This window comes from Muntiacus reevesi, chromosome 20 (genome assembly GCF_963930625.1).
Source record: "Muntiacus reevesi chromosome 20, mMunRee1.1, whole genome shotgun sequence".
NCBI lineage: Eukaryota > Metazoa > Chordata > Mammalia > Artiodactyla > Cervidae > Muntiacus > Muntiacus reevesi.
In genome coordinates, this window is record NC_089268.1 from 32,702,958 (window position 1) to 32,719,655 (window position 16,698).

Genomic DNA, 16,698 nt, shown 5'->3' on the forward strand with positions numbered 1-16,698 from the left:
GCCTGGCCCTTGGGTGTTTTGCTCCTTGGTTGCTGCCCGCTGTGGAGGTGCTGCTCCAGGACCTGGCTTCAGACATATACGGTCTCCTGTCCAATAACCAACTGCTCTCTTCGTCACTGTCTCCAGGTTATTTCTTTGGTCTCAAGGCTGGGCAAGTACGAGGCTTGCAGGGTGCAGAATGGTGAGTCAGCCAGAAGATGGAGGAAACCCTTGTGAGTGCGAGATGTTAGGAAATAAGGACAAGGAGCAGAAAGTTGCAGGGGTGACTCTGAGCATGTGGGCTGTTCACTAGCATGTGGGGCCTTGTGGCAGCTGTCTACTATGAGAAGCATCTTTCTCTTTCCATTATGTTGACGATATCCTGTTAACCACAGAGCCTCTTTCTAGTTTAAAAGTAGCAGCCCCATGCTCGTGGCTCATTAGATTCCAAAGAGACAGCTGGTGAATAAGCCACTGTTAGGGGTCTAGAACAGCTGTGTGTGAGATTCAGGACCCCCATGGACACCAGTAGTGACAAGGGAATCCACTATTTCACCATGAAGTTCAGGAATGGGCCTGTGAGAATGACACACAGTGGCATCTTCCCCTGCCTCACAACTCCATTGCTGCTGGGCTGTGAATGAGCTGCTTCAACATCTGAGACAGAAAACCCACTCCCTCAGTGGTGGACACATCCCAGGAGCAGTGGTCCCAGTGCTGACACCATCTTAACTCAGAGGCAACTAGTCAGTGTCATCGAGTTCCCTAGTTGACCACAGAAGGACTGTTGCCAACTGTTGGTCAGGAAAATAATTCACTTTTGCCCTCATCATAGGATCTTCCCCAGTGAACCACATTATAAAAACATGACCCTGAGACTGGCAGGTAAGTCCCCGTGGTTTGGATTTGCAGGCTTATGGGGAAGAGAATTAGAAAGGGACTTACAGGTTTCACCTGTCTCCTCCTCCTGGGCCCCACCTAAAAGGACTAAGCTAACTAATCTGGGCCCCCTGCTGGAGAAGGATGCCATTCTACTAACCCTGAGATCTTGTTATATGACCTCTCCAGTATTCAGCTCTCAGCTATGGGGTCCGCAGGTAGATGGGTGGTGAGGTCCTCAGGCCAGGACAGAAACCACAGACAAGGGTGGTATTATTTCAGAATGCAGATACTGCTTGTATTTTGCTTAATGGTCATGCTCTCCCCTGTACTGCGCCTATTAAACAACTTATGTTTCATCCTTAGTCTGAGCAGAGGGAACCTGTTCACAGACTGGGTGACAACAGTGGCCTCCCTAAGAAATGAGTTGGATTGCTGGGTCTACAGGGAGATGCCAATGTGGTCCTCCTCTGGACCTTCCATGAAAAATTGACCCAATAAGGGCCTGACTCAAGTTTGCCCACCTCTTGGACTCCTAACACTCTTTAGCTGCTGTCATCTATATTGCATTTGTGGTATTTAGTTGCAGTTCACTTCTGCATACCTGACCCCAGGGATAATGTTGAAGGTAAGAGGTGGGGGAGCAGGATTGTAAGGATCGTGCAGGGTGTATAGGGGAGGGGTGTTTTGTCAGGCCACTCAAGGTGGCTGTTCTCTCGCTCTCTGTACATCTGCTCATCCCGTGCCTGCTTCAGCTACTCCCTACCCACACTACCGACCATCCTTCAAACTTGCTGCAGCCCCAGTTAATGATTGTTCTAACTTTAGATCAGAACATTTCCATTATAATTACTTATCAAAGGGGACATGAGGGGCATGCCTCTCTGCTGGTTTCCCTGGTAACCAATGAGCCAACTTGACTCAGTCCCTCATATGAGCATGCTTTCCCCCTGCTCCTTAGGCCAGAATGGCTCCACTTTTAGTTTATTAAAGCAAAACATTGGCTCTCATGATGGTGGTTAACCTGAGGGGCTGTGAGGGATGTGCCCTAGTTGCTGGTTTCCATGGTAACTGAGGAGCCAACCTGATATCAATTCCGTTATAAATTCCTTGCCCCGCCACCCCAATCCAATTAAGACTGCTGCCACGTCCTGCCTGCCTTCCTCCCCACATGGGGTCTGTCACTTCAGGACCTGGCTTCAAACATATAGGATTCTCTATCCATTAACCCACTAAAGTTTCTGTCAATGACTCTAGGCTCATTCTTCAGTCTCAAGGATGGGCAAGTACAGGGCTTGCAGGCCTGTGGGGTGCAGCCCAGCAACCAATATCTTCCAAGTGTCCCTTCCCACTTCATTACATGAGTTTCAAGCAGAACTATCTTGAGCACCATGTCTTAAAGAGATTCTGGTAAAACTGCTCCTTTAGTTTTTAACTGCAGACCCCTCTTTCCTCATGAAGTCTGAAGGGTGAACCACACTCACTTTTACTCTGTCAATAACTGCCTCTATTTACTATGTCATTGTTACTGAATCAGCAATATTGAAATTGTGTGCCTGCCTCCATCATTCCTTTTTGTTTTCTGATTTTCCTTGTTCCCAGGGGATCTTTAGTCACTTATGAAGAGATTCCTGGTGAGAATTACTCCATTGGATTTCTCCATAAACCAAGTATATTTTGATTTTACTATTATTAATAGAAACAGCTTAGGTTCATCCTGAGACAATCCCTACCTTAGCTATATGTGTGCTAAAAAATCAATGTAGAGGTTCTTTCCCATCAAAAAGAAATCTTCAACTACATGCAGTAACTGCAATACACATCCTCCATTTGCCTTACCAGAACACATACTAATTTGAGGTAAGCTTTCATTTCCAGTACCTGGCACCTATTTGCCTTACTAGAGAGCTGCCCTCAGGCTATAGGAGCCTGTTTTGCCTACCAACAGGAACATGCCTGAGAATTTATGTCCTCCAGGGACAAGAGATCAATAATTCATTGCCACAGAGATATAAATACTCCAACTTCCTTGCTCCTACTCTGAGACAAATACACTGTCTTCCAAACTTCCTAAGAATTGATCTGAAACTTACTTGATATCCCTTCTAGATCTTCTCTTCTCTGACAGTTTTTTCTTGGGAATGTGTCCTAATAGATCATTTTCATAAGAATCATTTTAAGATCTGACTCTAGAGAACTTGATCCAAGACAACTGTTTCTACAAGGGAACCTAGGAGATAGAGTCTCAGGATAGACTTCTGGAGTTAAATCACTCAAGTCAGGTGACACTGACACATTTGATGTTAGTAAGGGTAGCAGTAGTAGTCTTGGCCTACTGTAACGGTAGGAGAACATTGGGATGGGAAGTGAGATACAGGTGAAAGGGCATGCCCTGGCTTAGTCAATACTTCTAGTCTTGAGCCATATGGAGGAATAGCAATTATAACAACTTCGAGGTTGGCTGTGTGTTGGTCAGAACCACTGAGGGACTCAAATGAGAGAATGATATCAGCATGATATGGAAGATCCCCTGGAGGAGACCTTGGCAACCACTCTAGTATTCTTGCCTGGAGAATCCCCATGGACAGAGGAGCCTGGTGGGCTATAGACCATGGGGTCACAAAGAGCTGGACATGACTGAGCGACTAAGAACATGGTATGAAAGTCAGAAAACCTCCCTGGCAGCACATAGATATTACAGTCTCCAATAGAGGGAAGATATACTCTAAAGACTAGATTTGATTGTTAGATTAGCAAAAACATAAGACTATTTAAAGGCACAAAAAGTCTCTTATGCTAATATCACATTTTAGATAAACCTGAAACTTATTTGCTCTGCTATTGGCAGATAGCAGCCTCTCTGAAGACTGTTCAAGTTCTATTCTCTTCTTCTCTAATATCCAACAAATAATAAACCTAACATGAAACAAATAACTAGGTTAGACCTTAGTGTGTCTTACCTGGAATAGTTCTGGTCCCACTGAGGGAGGGAAGGGATTATTCACCAACAAAGTATCAGGGATCAGGAGAGTGTGCCTGAAATATGGGAGCAGGGTTTTGGGGCAGAATGTAAGACTGGATAAGGGAGACTTTGACAATATGGGGATATAATGCTATGACTCAAGACTTAATGTTATATAAGCTTAAATGGAATACCTGAAATGGTCCATTACTGGCAAATTAGCAATTCAAAAGCAATACTGCATGGCAGGTGGAATAGCAGAGAGTGATGCCATTTTAAAAGGTTTACAGGATACTCGGATAATGGCCTTTACCGTGTTGCCATTCAGTTCACCATTATGTGGCCCCAGCAAAAATGGATTGTAACAAAAGTTGAGGAATTACCATAGACTTAATCCAATGACGGCAGCTGCAGCTAAGTCACTTCAGTCGTGTCCAACTCTGTGCGACCCCACAGATAGCAGCCTACCAGGCTCCCCCGTCCCTGGGATTCTTCAGGTAAAAACACTGGAGTGGGTTGCCATTTCCTTCTCCAATACATGAAAGTGAGAAGTGAAAGTGAAGTCACTCAGTCGTGTCCGACTCCTAGCAACCCCATGGACTGCAGCCCACCAGGCTACTCCATCCATGGGATTGTTAAGGCAAGATTTACTGGAGTGGACTGCCATTGCCTTCTCCAAATCCAATGACAGTGGGTGCTAAATCGCTTCAGTTGTATCTGACTCTTTGTGACCCTATGGACTATAGCCTGACAGACTCCTCTGTGCATGGGATTTCCCAGGCAAAAATACTGGAGTGGGTTGTCATTTCCTTCTCCAGGGGATCTTCCTGGCTCAGGGATCAAACCTGCATCTCCTGCACTGGCAGGTGGGTTCTTTACCACTAGTGCCAACTGAGAAGTCCACTTAATCCAATGGTAGTCTTAATTGCATATGTTTTGCCAGATGGCATATCATTAATAGAACTCTATTTTCAGCATGTATAGAAGTCCTAGTTCCCAGAAAAGAGGAATACTTCCAGGAATGGGCTCAGTAAGGGTTCCAAAATGCCTAAAACTATGAGTGCTGACTTGTCATGTTGGGATCCTCTTGCTGGTAGACCCAAGAGCCAAAGAAAGGAGTCACCAGACTGGCCAGAGTAATTAACCCTGATCATTATGAGATGGTTGGCTGCTACTACATAAAAGGGACAGCGACAAGTATGTCCAGAGCTTGGGAAATCCCATGCCCTTTTTAACTATGAATAGGTAATTACAGCAACTACATTAGACACGCTAGTAAAGTAATGTTTAAAATTCTCCAAGCCAGGTTTCAGCAATATGTGAACCATGAACTTCCAGCTGTCCAAGCTGGTTTTAGAAAAGGCAGAGGAACCAGAGGTCAAATTGCCAACATTTGATGGATCATCGAAAAAGCAAGAGAGTGCCAGGACAACATCTATTTCTGCTTTATTGACTATGCCAAAGACTTTGACTGTGTGGATCACAATAAACTGTGGAAAATTCTGAAAGAGATGGGCATACCAGACCACCTGACCTGCCTCTTGAGAAACCTGTATGCAGGTCAGGAAGCAACAGTTAGAACTGAACATGAACAACAGACTGGTTCCAAATAGGAAAAGGAGTATGTCAAGGCTGTATATTGTCACCCTGCTTATTTAACTTGTATGCAGAGGACATCATGAGAAACGCTGGGCTGGAGGAAGCACAAGTTGGAATCAAGATTGCCAGGAGAAATAGCAATAACCTCAGATAAGAAGATGACACCACCCTTATGGCAGAAAGTGAAGAAGAACTAAACAGCCTCTTGATGAAAATGAAAGAGGAGAGTGAAAAAGTTGGCTTAAAGCTCAACATTCAGAAAACAAAGATCATGGCATCTGGTCCCATATCTTCATGGCAAATAGATGGGGAAAGAGTGGAAACAGTGGCTGACTTTATTTTTCTGGGCTCCAAAATCACTGCAGATGGTGATTGCAGCCATGAAATTAAAAGACACTTACTCGTTGGAAGGAAAGTTATGACCAACCTAGACAGCATATTAATGAGCAGAGACATTACTTTGCCAACAAAGGTCCGTCTAATCAAGGCTGTGGCTTTTCCAGTGGTCATGTATGGATGTGAGAGTTGGACTGTGAAGAAAGCTGAGCACCAAAGAATTGATGCTTTTGAATTGTGATGTTGGAGAAGACTCTTGAGAGTCCCTTGGACTGCAAGGAGATCCAACCAGTCCATCCTAAAGGAGATCAGTCCTGGGTATTCATTGGAAGGACTGATGTTGAAGCTGAAATTCCAATACTTTGGCCAGCTGATGTGAAGAGCTGACTCATTTGAAAAGACCCTGTTGCTGGGAAAGATTGAAGGCAGGAGGAGAAGGGGATGACAGAGGATGAGCTGGTTGGATGGCATCACCGACTCGATGGACATGGGTTTGGGTGGACTCCAGGAGTTGGTGATGGACAGGGAGGCCTGGCATGCTGCAGTTCATGGGGTCGCAAAGAGTCAGACATGACTGAGCAACTGAACTGAACATTAGACAGAGTTGTGGCATCAAACCTCCAGAGATGAATTATTGGGTCACCGTACTCTGCAAGCAACCCAAAGCAACAAAAGGACTGACCAAGAGAGGAGACCTGTAAGGGGTGGATGAAGGAAGATCTTGAATATCAGTTAAGTCTTTGGGACTGATTGCAGTTGCGGGTGTGTAAATGTTTCATTAATCTTTTCTTCCTAAAGAATCAGTGCTATGAACTTCATTGAAAAGAGAATGGAACTGGACAGTGTGAGGAATAGCAAGCTGTCAGTGCTCTGCCCATTTCTTCTAGGGTCTTTTACATTTTGGGGCATGAATACCAATGCCCCTTGTGCTTTCACTGGCAATAGCCAGCACACCCATCACTTGGTCTGAGGGCTATCCTTGGGCTGCTGGAAACTTCTTGACCTGTACTCACTGAAAGAAGTGCCTGAGGACTCAGGACCTCCCGGAGGCAGCCCTTGGCCAGTGATAGATAGATGCTGGCATATAAATACTCCAACTTCTTTAGCTTTGGTTAGAAAAACTCTGAGGTATGGTTTAAGTTATACCCATTGCTCCCTTGAAGAATTAACCCCAAATTACCTTCCTCCAGATTTAGGTTGTTATCACACCCTTGTTTGCGCGCCTTTCTTTTTCTCCCTACTTCCCTACTGACATTATATTTTTTCTGAAAATACTACCTATTAAATCACTTTTACAGGAATCTTGATCTCAAGGTCTGCTTCTAAAAGAGGCCAAAAAATTTATTCGAGCAATAATGTCAAGTGTTATTTTGATGTTAATATGATTATATTACAATAAAGCAAGAAAAGTAATTAAGAACCAAGGTGTTCAACATAAGGGGAAAATGCAAGAGTATAAAATTTAACTTTTTAAAAAACTGCTCTAATATTCAATTTGAATTGGAAATATTAGAATTTGTTTTTTTCTAAAAAATATTTTTTCTGAGTTCTTCCACTGAAATAGCCTAGATGCACCCCAGTGCCCAGTATGTGATCTCTTAATATTGTTTCCTTCTGAAAGGAACCAGCACTCCTTCAGAAAGTCCAGGTCTGGGAACAGAAAATATATGAGAACCCTAGAAAATAGTGTGTGCTAGAAAACAAGCTATCCAAGATCACTAGGGTCATGTCATAATGACATGGGAGCCAGCTTGAAGGGACTCCTGCTGGCCAAAGAAGAGATAATTTGAGCATCAAAATAGAGTAAGGACTGTGATTCCATGAGGTCATTTTACTTGGTCATCTTTACTAAGGCATTGAATTATTACTCTGAAAAGTTTTAAGTACTTATCCTGGCTTTCCTATTAGATCTGTATTTCAGGGTAACCAAATATTTGACTAGGTGAATTTCCTATCTTGTAGAAAATTGCAGTTCATAAATGAAGGCACAATAGTATTCTAGAGTCACCATTTTGCAATTTATAATGAAATAACAATTCTAGGTAATATTTAACAAGCACTAAAAACCACAGGTGAAAGGTTGATGAGTACTTTGTTAGTGGATAAGTCAAGCTGAGAATATCTGAACCCACTGGTCAGTCTTACTAAAAGTGAGACAACCTGCTGTGGTGAAAGCATCAGACACCCCTAGGAAGTACTCTTTTTCTAAATCTAACCAACTCTACATACCCAGAGTTTTCAGGATGTAAGGGGATAAAGAAATATATCAAATGACATAGGATGCAGTTAGTCAAATAAATTATGAGAGTAATTCTCCAAATGACTCTTTTGTTGTACTGTTTTAAAAAACAGCAAATAGAAAATGCGGGTGGGTGGAAGGATTGTTATGAAATCAGAGAGACCTGAGAGCCATAACAATTAAGTGTCATATGTGGATCTTGTTTGGATCCTCATTTAAATAGAGTATAAATGAATAACTTTGAAGCAATTAGGAAAATTTTCATGATATTAGATGATATTAAGCAGTTATTGCTTATTTGTTAGATGTGATGATGGTATGTTATGTTTTCCCAAGTCCTAATGAATTATATAGCCATGCTGTACTTTTTGTTGGAGAAATGACATGACATAATACAGAAAACCACTGCTGGGTATGGTATATGGAAAGTCAAATGGTCAAATATTGAAAATTGTGGAAACTGGTTAATGGGTCTATGGTTATATTAGATTGATCTACTTTTTTTCCTATGTGTTTGAAATTTTACATAATAAAATGTTAAACTTAAAAACTTAATAAGGAAAACACTGAATCCAGATGTAGAATCCAGAAGCAATTTCGAAGGGTATCACAAAGCAGTATAAAGCTTTGGGGTCAGCAAACAGAATGATGGTTCCCTCCTGGGTAATCAGTACCTAGAACTGGGGATATTGACACCAGATGGGAAGGTTGTTTGCCTAAAACATGGACTTTAAACAACTGTTGACTTAGAACTTTCAGTCAATAAATGGGCCCCTATCCCAGAAAATGTCAGAAATTGACAGCCTTTGTGTCAGATAGGACAAATAGTAAAAACATCCTGAAAGAGCCAGATAAAAATTAGCACAACCTGGACTTCAGAAAAAGACAAAAAATCCAGGTGAATATGACAAGGTATCAAAGACTCTTGGGCAAATGAGTTAAAGTTTTCAACATTTTTTTTAAAATATTTTTATTGGATTATAGTTGATTTACAATGTTGTATGAGTTTCAGGTGTACAGAAAAGTGAATCAGTTTTATATATATATATATACACACACACGTATAAATTACAAGTTGTATATATAGCCACTCTCTTTTAAAATTCTTTTCCCATATAGGCCATTACAGAGTATTGAGTTCCCTATGCTACACAATAGGTCCTTATTAGTTATATATTTTATATATAGTAGTATGTATATGTCAATCGCAATTTTCCAATTTATCTCTCCCCCACTTACCCTCTGGTACCCATAAGTTTGTTTTCTCTATCTGTGACTCTACTTCTGTTTCAACATTTCCTTAGATAGAAAATAACCTGATCATGTTATAGAGCATCTTCTATGTGCCAAACATATATTAAGCACATTAAAAGCATAATAAATTTTTAAATGCTTCAGTATGCAGGAAATTATAGTGCAAAATTTTTGATTTCAGGGCTTAGATATCCCTATCTACTCAGTAGCTTGTCTTCAAAGAGTTCCAGGGTAAAATGCTCCCAAGTACTGCTATAGACAGGAGGCTGAACCAGGAGAACTTACAGTCATTGCAGGAGATGACACGAGGGAATTCATAGTCCTCAGAGAACACACCTCAGTAAAATGCCCCTCCATCTGAGTAGCTTGAATATCAAACAGATGTGACCTTTGGAAGAGTTGAGGGGGGACGGGGAGAAGAAAAGGAGAGGAAAGAGGAGGGGCGAAGGGAAAGGAGGAAAGAAGGAAGGATGGAGAGAAGAGAGGGAAGGAAGATGGGCCAGAAAGCCAGTAGGATATTTATAAAGCATTTAGAACCCCATAGCATGCCTGTCAAAACAGTAGTGTAGACATGGAGCCATCCTCAACAGAAAAATCCTGAAAACTCTTATGGGACAGGCAGGTTCTGCCTCCTGGTAGAGAAGGAGCCTGGGGGGTGGGGTAGTCGGGGGGGGGGGGGGCGTCTGTCTATTAAAGTCATGAAATGACTGGCAGATTTCTAGGAGGTTTCTAATCCATTGGATGATTTTAAGACTCCCTCCTCTCCCCTGAAGTTTCAAGGCAAGAATGTAAGTGAAGTTAAAAATTAAATTTTCAACTTTGACCTAGGGAGATCAAAGGATATGGTGAAGGATTTAAGTGGCTGAAATTAGCAAATCCAGAAATTCAATATTTTTTAAATTTGAGAGGAAAGTCTTCACAGGGCAAAAAGGAATTGCTTTTCTGTCCTAAATCAGGTTAGTAACTAAATGCTTTTATGTTATTCATTAAGTGAAGTTTAGAACTAATTCCCCAGAAGGATTAATAAGGAGGGCTTCTATGAGAGATTTTATCAAAGCTGTTTAGCAATCTGGGGAAATTTGGATGGGGGAGTTGGAAAAAATATCTCTTTTTATAGATTTTTCACAAGGGAAAGAAAGAAACATTCCTAGGGATGAGTTTGAGGTAGACAGTTATGTCAATAGACAAGGAAAGAGAAGTGTGTATTGTGTGGTGTTTAATGCTTGTGTATGTGTGAGTGGCGTGGAGAGTGTGCTTGTGATGGTGGTGGTGTGTGTGTGTATAATGAAATAAACGGCAGCCCCAGATATCCCAGTGGGTAATAAAGGTGGTTGACAAGACTGCTCATTTATATATACTTTGCAAACCCAGCCTTAGAAATTTTAAGTATTTTTTGCACATCTGATGTCATACGTGCTAATACAGACAAAACTCTTTGATTCACCCACTTTGTCGAGCTTCCCACCAACAAATGCAGACCTGGCAGGAGGGGTCATTTTGTCCAGGGTAGTGGGGAGAATGATTTACCTCTCCTTGTAAAAGCATTTTTAAAATACAAATCTTTTAGCTCTATCAATATATAAGAAAAACAAAGAACTGTATGTTACCTTTAATTCCTTTTCTGACATCCTACCTTTCTTTTTGTACATCCAAGTTTGTTGTTTAGTTGCTAAGTCAAGTCTGATTCTTTTGCGACCTCATGGGCTGTCCTTGGTATTTCCCAGGCAAGAATACTGAAATGGGTTGCCATTTCCTTGTCTGGGGGATCTTCCTGACCCAGGAATGGAACCTGAGGCTTCTGCCTCATCTCCTGCATTGTAGGCAGGTTCTTTACTGATGAGCTACCTACAGTAATATGCTTCTGTCTGAAAAGCTTCCTTTCACATTCCTACAGGGTAGATTTCCTGGCAATGAATTCTCTCAATTTTGTTTGACAGTCTTTCTCCTTCACTTGTGAGGGATATCTTCACTGGATATAGAATTATGACTTGGCAGGATGTCTTGTTTGCTTTTTAGAGTTTTCCGGTTTTCTGTGTATTTTGTAATCAACAAAAATATCATAAAAGTGAAATGTCAAAACAATGCGTACTGGTATGACAAAGCAAATTTCCCTTGGATTAATGTTTTAAAGCAGAGAGAGGTGCTAGGTGGATTTTAACCAGTTCTTCCCTCTGTAATGCTGACATCAGTGTGTTTTGCACTTGCAGGAGATAGAAAACAAACCCTTCAGGCAAGAAGAAACGCAACCATAACACCATTATGCAAGTGGATAACCAGGTCTCTCCAGGGAAAGGTAGAAATTATTCTCTATCACATAGGCTTCCTTCTTCTTAAACAGGACACCATTGATTCCATGTGAGAAGATTTTGTCCATAAACATATGGACTAAAATGTAAAGGGTCTTAGAAATGTTCAGGAAAGGAGGTCAGGGGAGAATATCCCTGCAATGAGTTTCCATTAGAAAAACCCTAAATAAAATAACCCATGTACCAAGATTATTCACACTGTTATTTTGATTCTTATACACCTGTCAGTTTATCACTTGGTGGAGAATGTCAGAAAGAGAGGGGACTATTTTGGTTCTATCTCAAGGAGACAGAGACAGATACATGGATGGAAGTGAGGCAGGATGAATGTTCTTGAGTCACTGCACCCTTCAACATCAACAGCTGGATATTGACAGGATATTTTTTAGATTGTTTATCTCAAGCAGGGCAGAGGAAAAACAATATGGAATTACTGCTATCAGATTAGAGTTATATCCACATTATGGGGGACAAAAATCCTAAAAGAGAGGGAGGGCAACAAATTACATACTTTTTCAATTTATATAAATGTTAGTGGCTTATTAAATTTTATATTTCTTCTTGTGTCAGTTTTGATAGTTAATTATTTTGGTATTTTCATACTGTTCCTTTGTATTCAAATTATCTAGTCTAGTGTCTGTGTGCTCAGATGTGTCCAACTCTTTGTGACCCTGTGGACTATAGCCCACCAGACTCCTCTATCCATGGAATTTTAATTATATGTGAACATGTAAAAGATATATATACATATATATGTATATAAAATTGATTTCTGCCTTTATGTTTAACATTTACTTCTTTTTACTTCTTTTTAGGATCTTTGGGTTCATCTATTGTTCATTTTCAAAGTCTTTGAGTTCTCTCTTTTTTTTTTTTTTTAATTTTTTTTTTTTTTTTTTCCAGTGGGTTTTGTCATACATTGATGTGGATCAGCCATAGAGTTACACAAATTCCCCATCCCGGTCTCCCATCCCACCTCCCTCTCCACCCGATTCCTCTGGATCTTTCCAGCCCACCAGGCCCGAGCACTTGACTCATGCATCCCACCTGGGCTGGTGGTCTGTTTCACCACAGATAAAATACATGCTGTTCTTTCGAAACATCCCACCCTCCCCTTCTCCCACAGAGTTCAAAAGTCTGTTCTGTACTTCTGCGTCTCTTCTTCTGCCCTGCATATAGGGCCATCGTTACCATCTTTCTAAATTCCGTATATATGTGTTAGTATACTGTAATGTTCTTTATCTTTCTGGCTCACCTCACTCTGTATAATGGGCTCCATATACACCATGGAATATTACTCAGCTGTTAAAAAGAATTCATTTGAATCAGTTCTAATGAGATGGAGTTCTCTCTTTTTTAATAAATATGTTCTGAGGTGTAGAATTTACTCTTTCCAGAGATTGATTGTGTAGTATCTTACTGTTACTCAATCCCAGGCACTTTAGAACACTCCTTGTGATTTCTCTTTTTGTGTGATTTCTTTTTTTGAGTTTCAGATTTTTTGTTCTTTGTTTTTATTGACATATAGTTGATTTACAATGTTATGCTAATTTCTGCTGTATAGCAAAGTGACTGTTAAACACACATATACATTTTTTTAATATTCCTTTCTAAACTCCTATGATTCCTTTTCAAATTCAAGACTTATTTAGAAGTAATTCATATTCTTTATGGAGCAATATAGAGGAGAAAAAAATGAGCAAAACTTGGAAGGGTACCCTTAATTGACCATGACAAGCCCTATTCCCCACATGGTGAGGATAGCTTCCCCTTTGCCCTCTAGAGGCTTTTTTTCCTCCTCTAGGAATTTTCCCACTGTTTCCTTCAGATTTTTGGGTCTACTTATTTCCCTTTTGCTTTTGAGAATTTTTAAAAGAATGAGGTTTTTCAGAAAGCTTTGGAGCAAGTCATTTCAGTGTGCATGTATGTATACATGTGTGGTTTGAAATGTTTTGCAGATGACCCAAGGCCAGTGAGTTTCAAGGCAAAGGAAGGGCTGGGTAATGATTAAATTTCTAAGGCATTTTTTTCTTCCTTTTGCTCAGTCTCAAGGTTCAAACAGGGCAAAAATATTTGCCTCCTGGAAAAAGTTAGGAGGCAATGGATTTTCCCCTCACTGACTCAGCAAGTCTTTGGCATCTAAACATTTAAGGAAAGGGTCACCTGCTAGACTCTTCCACTGCCAGGGCATTGGTATCTGATTCCTGTTGCCCCATTTTCTGGGAGGCAAAAAGCACCCTGAGTTCAAATGTCTTCAGGGAAAAATATGCCTTCAATGATAGGTCTATGCCTTGAGGACTCTGTCTTCACAAAAGCTTTGGCCTGAGTATCTCATCTTTCCTGCCAGATCATTCACACTTTCAATGAACTGTTAACTTTAATTAAATTTTTATCTAATATTCTTATCTGTTTAGAAAGGGAGATATGTCAAGAAACTAATTTTCCAGGTACTAATGTTACTTTTTTACTGAACAATGTATCTAAATGGAGTCCTACAGTTGTACACAAAGAGCTTCCTCATCATTTTTTAGAGTTGCATATGAATGTGGTATGACTATATTATAGTTTATTTAACTAGATAATTTATTGGATAGATAACTAGATAATTTAGATAAATTTATCTAATTTATTTAGATAATTGCTGATTTATCTAATTTAAAATCTACTGTTTCAAACAATTCTTCAAAAATGTACAATGTTACAAATTTCAATTCAGTGGGATTACTGAAAAAAAAACTTGTGTAACTAAATAGACTCAAATATGTAAAGCAAAATTAACACTATTTTTAAAAGGTACAAAAATCCTAATAAAACATTAGCAAAACATAATTTTTTTAAAAAAATTTTTTTAAATCACAAAAACTAAGTCCAATCAATCTTAGAAATGAAAGAATAGTTTTCTATTACAAAGTAAATAATTGTCATTCAATACAAATTAAAGAAGAAAACTATATGATGATCTCATTAGATACAAAAAAACTTTATGAAATTAACATTCATTCCCGATGAACACTATTAGGTAACTATGAATATGTGATGGACAGTACTCTAAGATGGCTCCTTTGCACTCTTGGGTGGAACCAAAGGATAAAGGATAAAGCAGAGAGCTCAGAGGGCAAAGCCAAGGGCCACAAGGATAATCCCCAGGTCTCAAGAAAAGTTCAACACTTGTCTAGCTGAACTTCAAAACTCTTACTAATCAGTGACTTCTTTTTACACTCCATTTCTCCCCCTTTTGAACTGAAATGTCTGTGTCAATTATCCTATGCCTGTCCCACCATTATATGTGGAAACATTGCAAGTGTGTAACTTGTCTCTCTAATTTCACAACTTCGCTGATAGATACTGTACCCATAGTGGCTTACTTTTAGAAACTTCATCCATATTTGTTTTAAATTTTGTAAATTTGAGCTGACATTTTGATGAGGATTTAGACCTTAAGGAACCTTGGGATGGGGTGAGTATGTTTTGCATATGGCATGAACATGGATCTTCTGGGACCAGACAGTGAATTGTTCTAAGATTGCCCACAAGATTCTGGTCCCTGGTGTACATATACCGTCCTCCAGTTATTTAAGCAAATGCCAAGGTAGGTGCTGCTTGAAGGGATGTTGCAGATCTAAGCATGGTCCATAATCAGCTGATCTTAAATCCAGGTAGGACTGATCTAATCACAGGAGCTCTTTAAATCTGGATCTAGAGGTCAGAGAGCAGCTAGAGAGTTTCTCAATCAGACTAGTCATGTAAGCTTTGAGAATAAAGTAGTTTACTTGAGGGATGGTCTTGTTGGTTATTCAGGAGACTTATTTCCAAGAGTAACTCAGGGTGTTTTTAAAAATGGTCCCTTTACATGGAAGCAACCTAGATGCCCATCAGCAGATGAATGGATAAGGAAGCTGTGGTACATATACACCATGGAATATTACTCAGCCGTTAAAAAGAATTCATTTGAATCAGTTCTAATGAGATGGATGAAACTGGAGCCCATTATACAGAGTGAAGTAAGCCAGAAAGATAAAGAACATTACAGTATACTAACACATATATATGGAATTTAGATAGATGGTAGCAATAACCCTATATGCAAAACAGAAAAAGAGACACAGAAGTACAGAACAGACTTTTGAACTCTGGGGGAGAACGTGAGGGTGGGATGTTTTGAAAGAACAGCATGTATATTATCTATGGTGAAACAGACCACCAGCCCAGGTGGGATGCATGAGTCAAGTGCTCGGACCTGGTGCACTGGGAGGACCCTGAGGAGTCGGGTGGAGAGGGAGGTGAGAGGGGGGATCGGGATGGGGAATACGTGTAACTATATGGCTGATTCATGTCAATGTATGACAGTACCCACTGAAATGTTGTGAAGTGATTGGCCTCCAACTAATAAAATAATATTAAAAAAAAAAAAAAAATGGTCCCTTTAAAATAAACATTAGGAAGGGCCACTTCTTAGGAAGGGCCACTCGGAAATTTGGACCCCTAATGTTAAAATATGTTTTTTTCGTCAGCTGTGTTAACAGTGGATATTTTCTGTTGTACATTCCAGTTCCACACTTCTGTTCCATTCGTTATGGAATCGCTGTCTTCCTGCTCCTCTGTAATGTTATAGTAATGTCACAGCGTGTGTGTATGAGCCTCACAATGATTGCCATGGTGAACAGCACGGAGTCACATGGTTTGTCCAACACCTCCACAAAGGAGCTCCAGGATAACATAAAGGTATATCAAAAAAATTATACACAGTCGTAAGTTTAAAATCCTATCTTGCTAACTAATTTGTGTAGAGATTGAATGTTGTCATAATTGATATGACAGTAATTATTCAAAAAAGAAGCTCAAGTCTTGAACTACCTCATCAGTAGTAACCTAAATGAAGATGTCCGGTGACTAAAGTATGTCTCAGTATTTGTAAATGGCAAGAGAAGTTTGGACAAGAGAAAAAAGGAAAACATCTTAAATGAGAAACAGAAATCAACATGTTTTCTTTCTTATTTATGTTTTTAACATACAGTATATTTACATGTTTTGTTAATTTCACCTACAGAAGCTAATGGGTTAATAACTTATCTGTCAGAAGATGTAGTAAAAAAGAAATGGAAATAGATAGGAAAAAATATTTTTTCACTATACTTTTCTTATGT

General features: G+C 39.9%; 1 protein-coding gene across 8 annotated transcripts in view; it reads left to right on the forward strand.

Moving 5' to 3' along the window:
- Positions 1-10,080: 10,080 nt before the first annotated feature.
- Positions 10,081-16,698, forward strand: part of SLC17A1 (solute carrier family 17 member 1) — a 206,250-nt gene continuing 199,632 nt past the window's right edge. For all 8 annotated transcript variants that reach the window (XM_065912910.1, XM_065912905.1, XM_065912913.1 and 5 more), the window contains exons 1-3: positions 10,081-10,204; positions 11,456-11,541; positions 16,104-16,276. In XM_065912910.1, the coding sequence (XP_065768982.1) occupies positions 11,508-11,541; positions 16,104-16,276 (207 nt within the window). In that variant the 5' untranslated portion in view covers positions 10,081-10,204; positions 11,456-11,507. The remainder of the gene's footprint in view (positions 10,205-11,455; positions 11,542-16,103; positions 16,277-16,698) is intronic.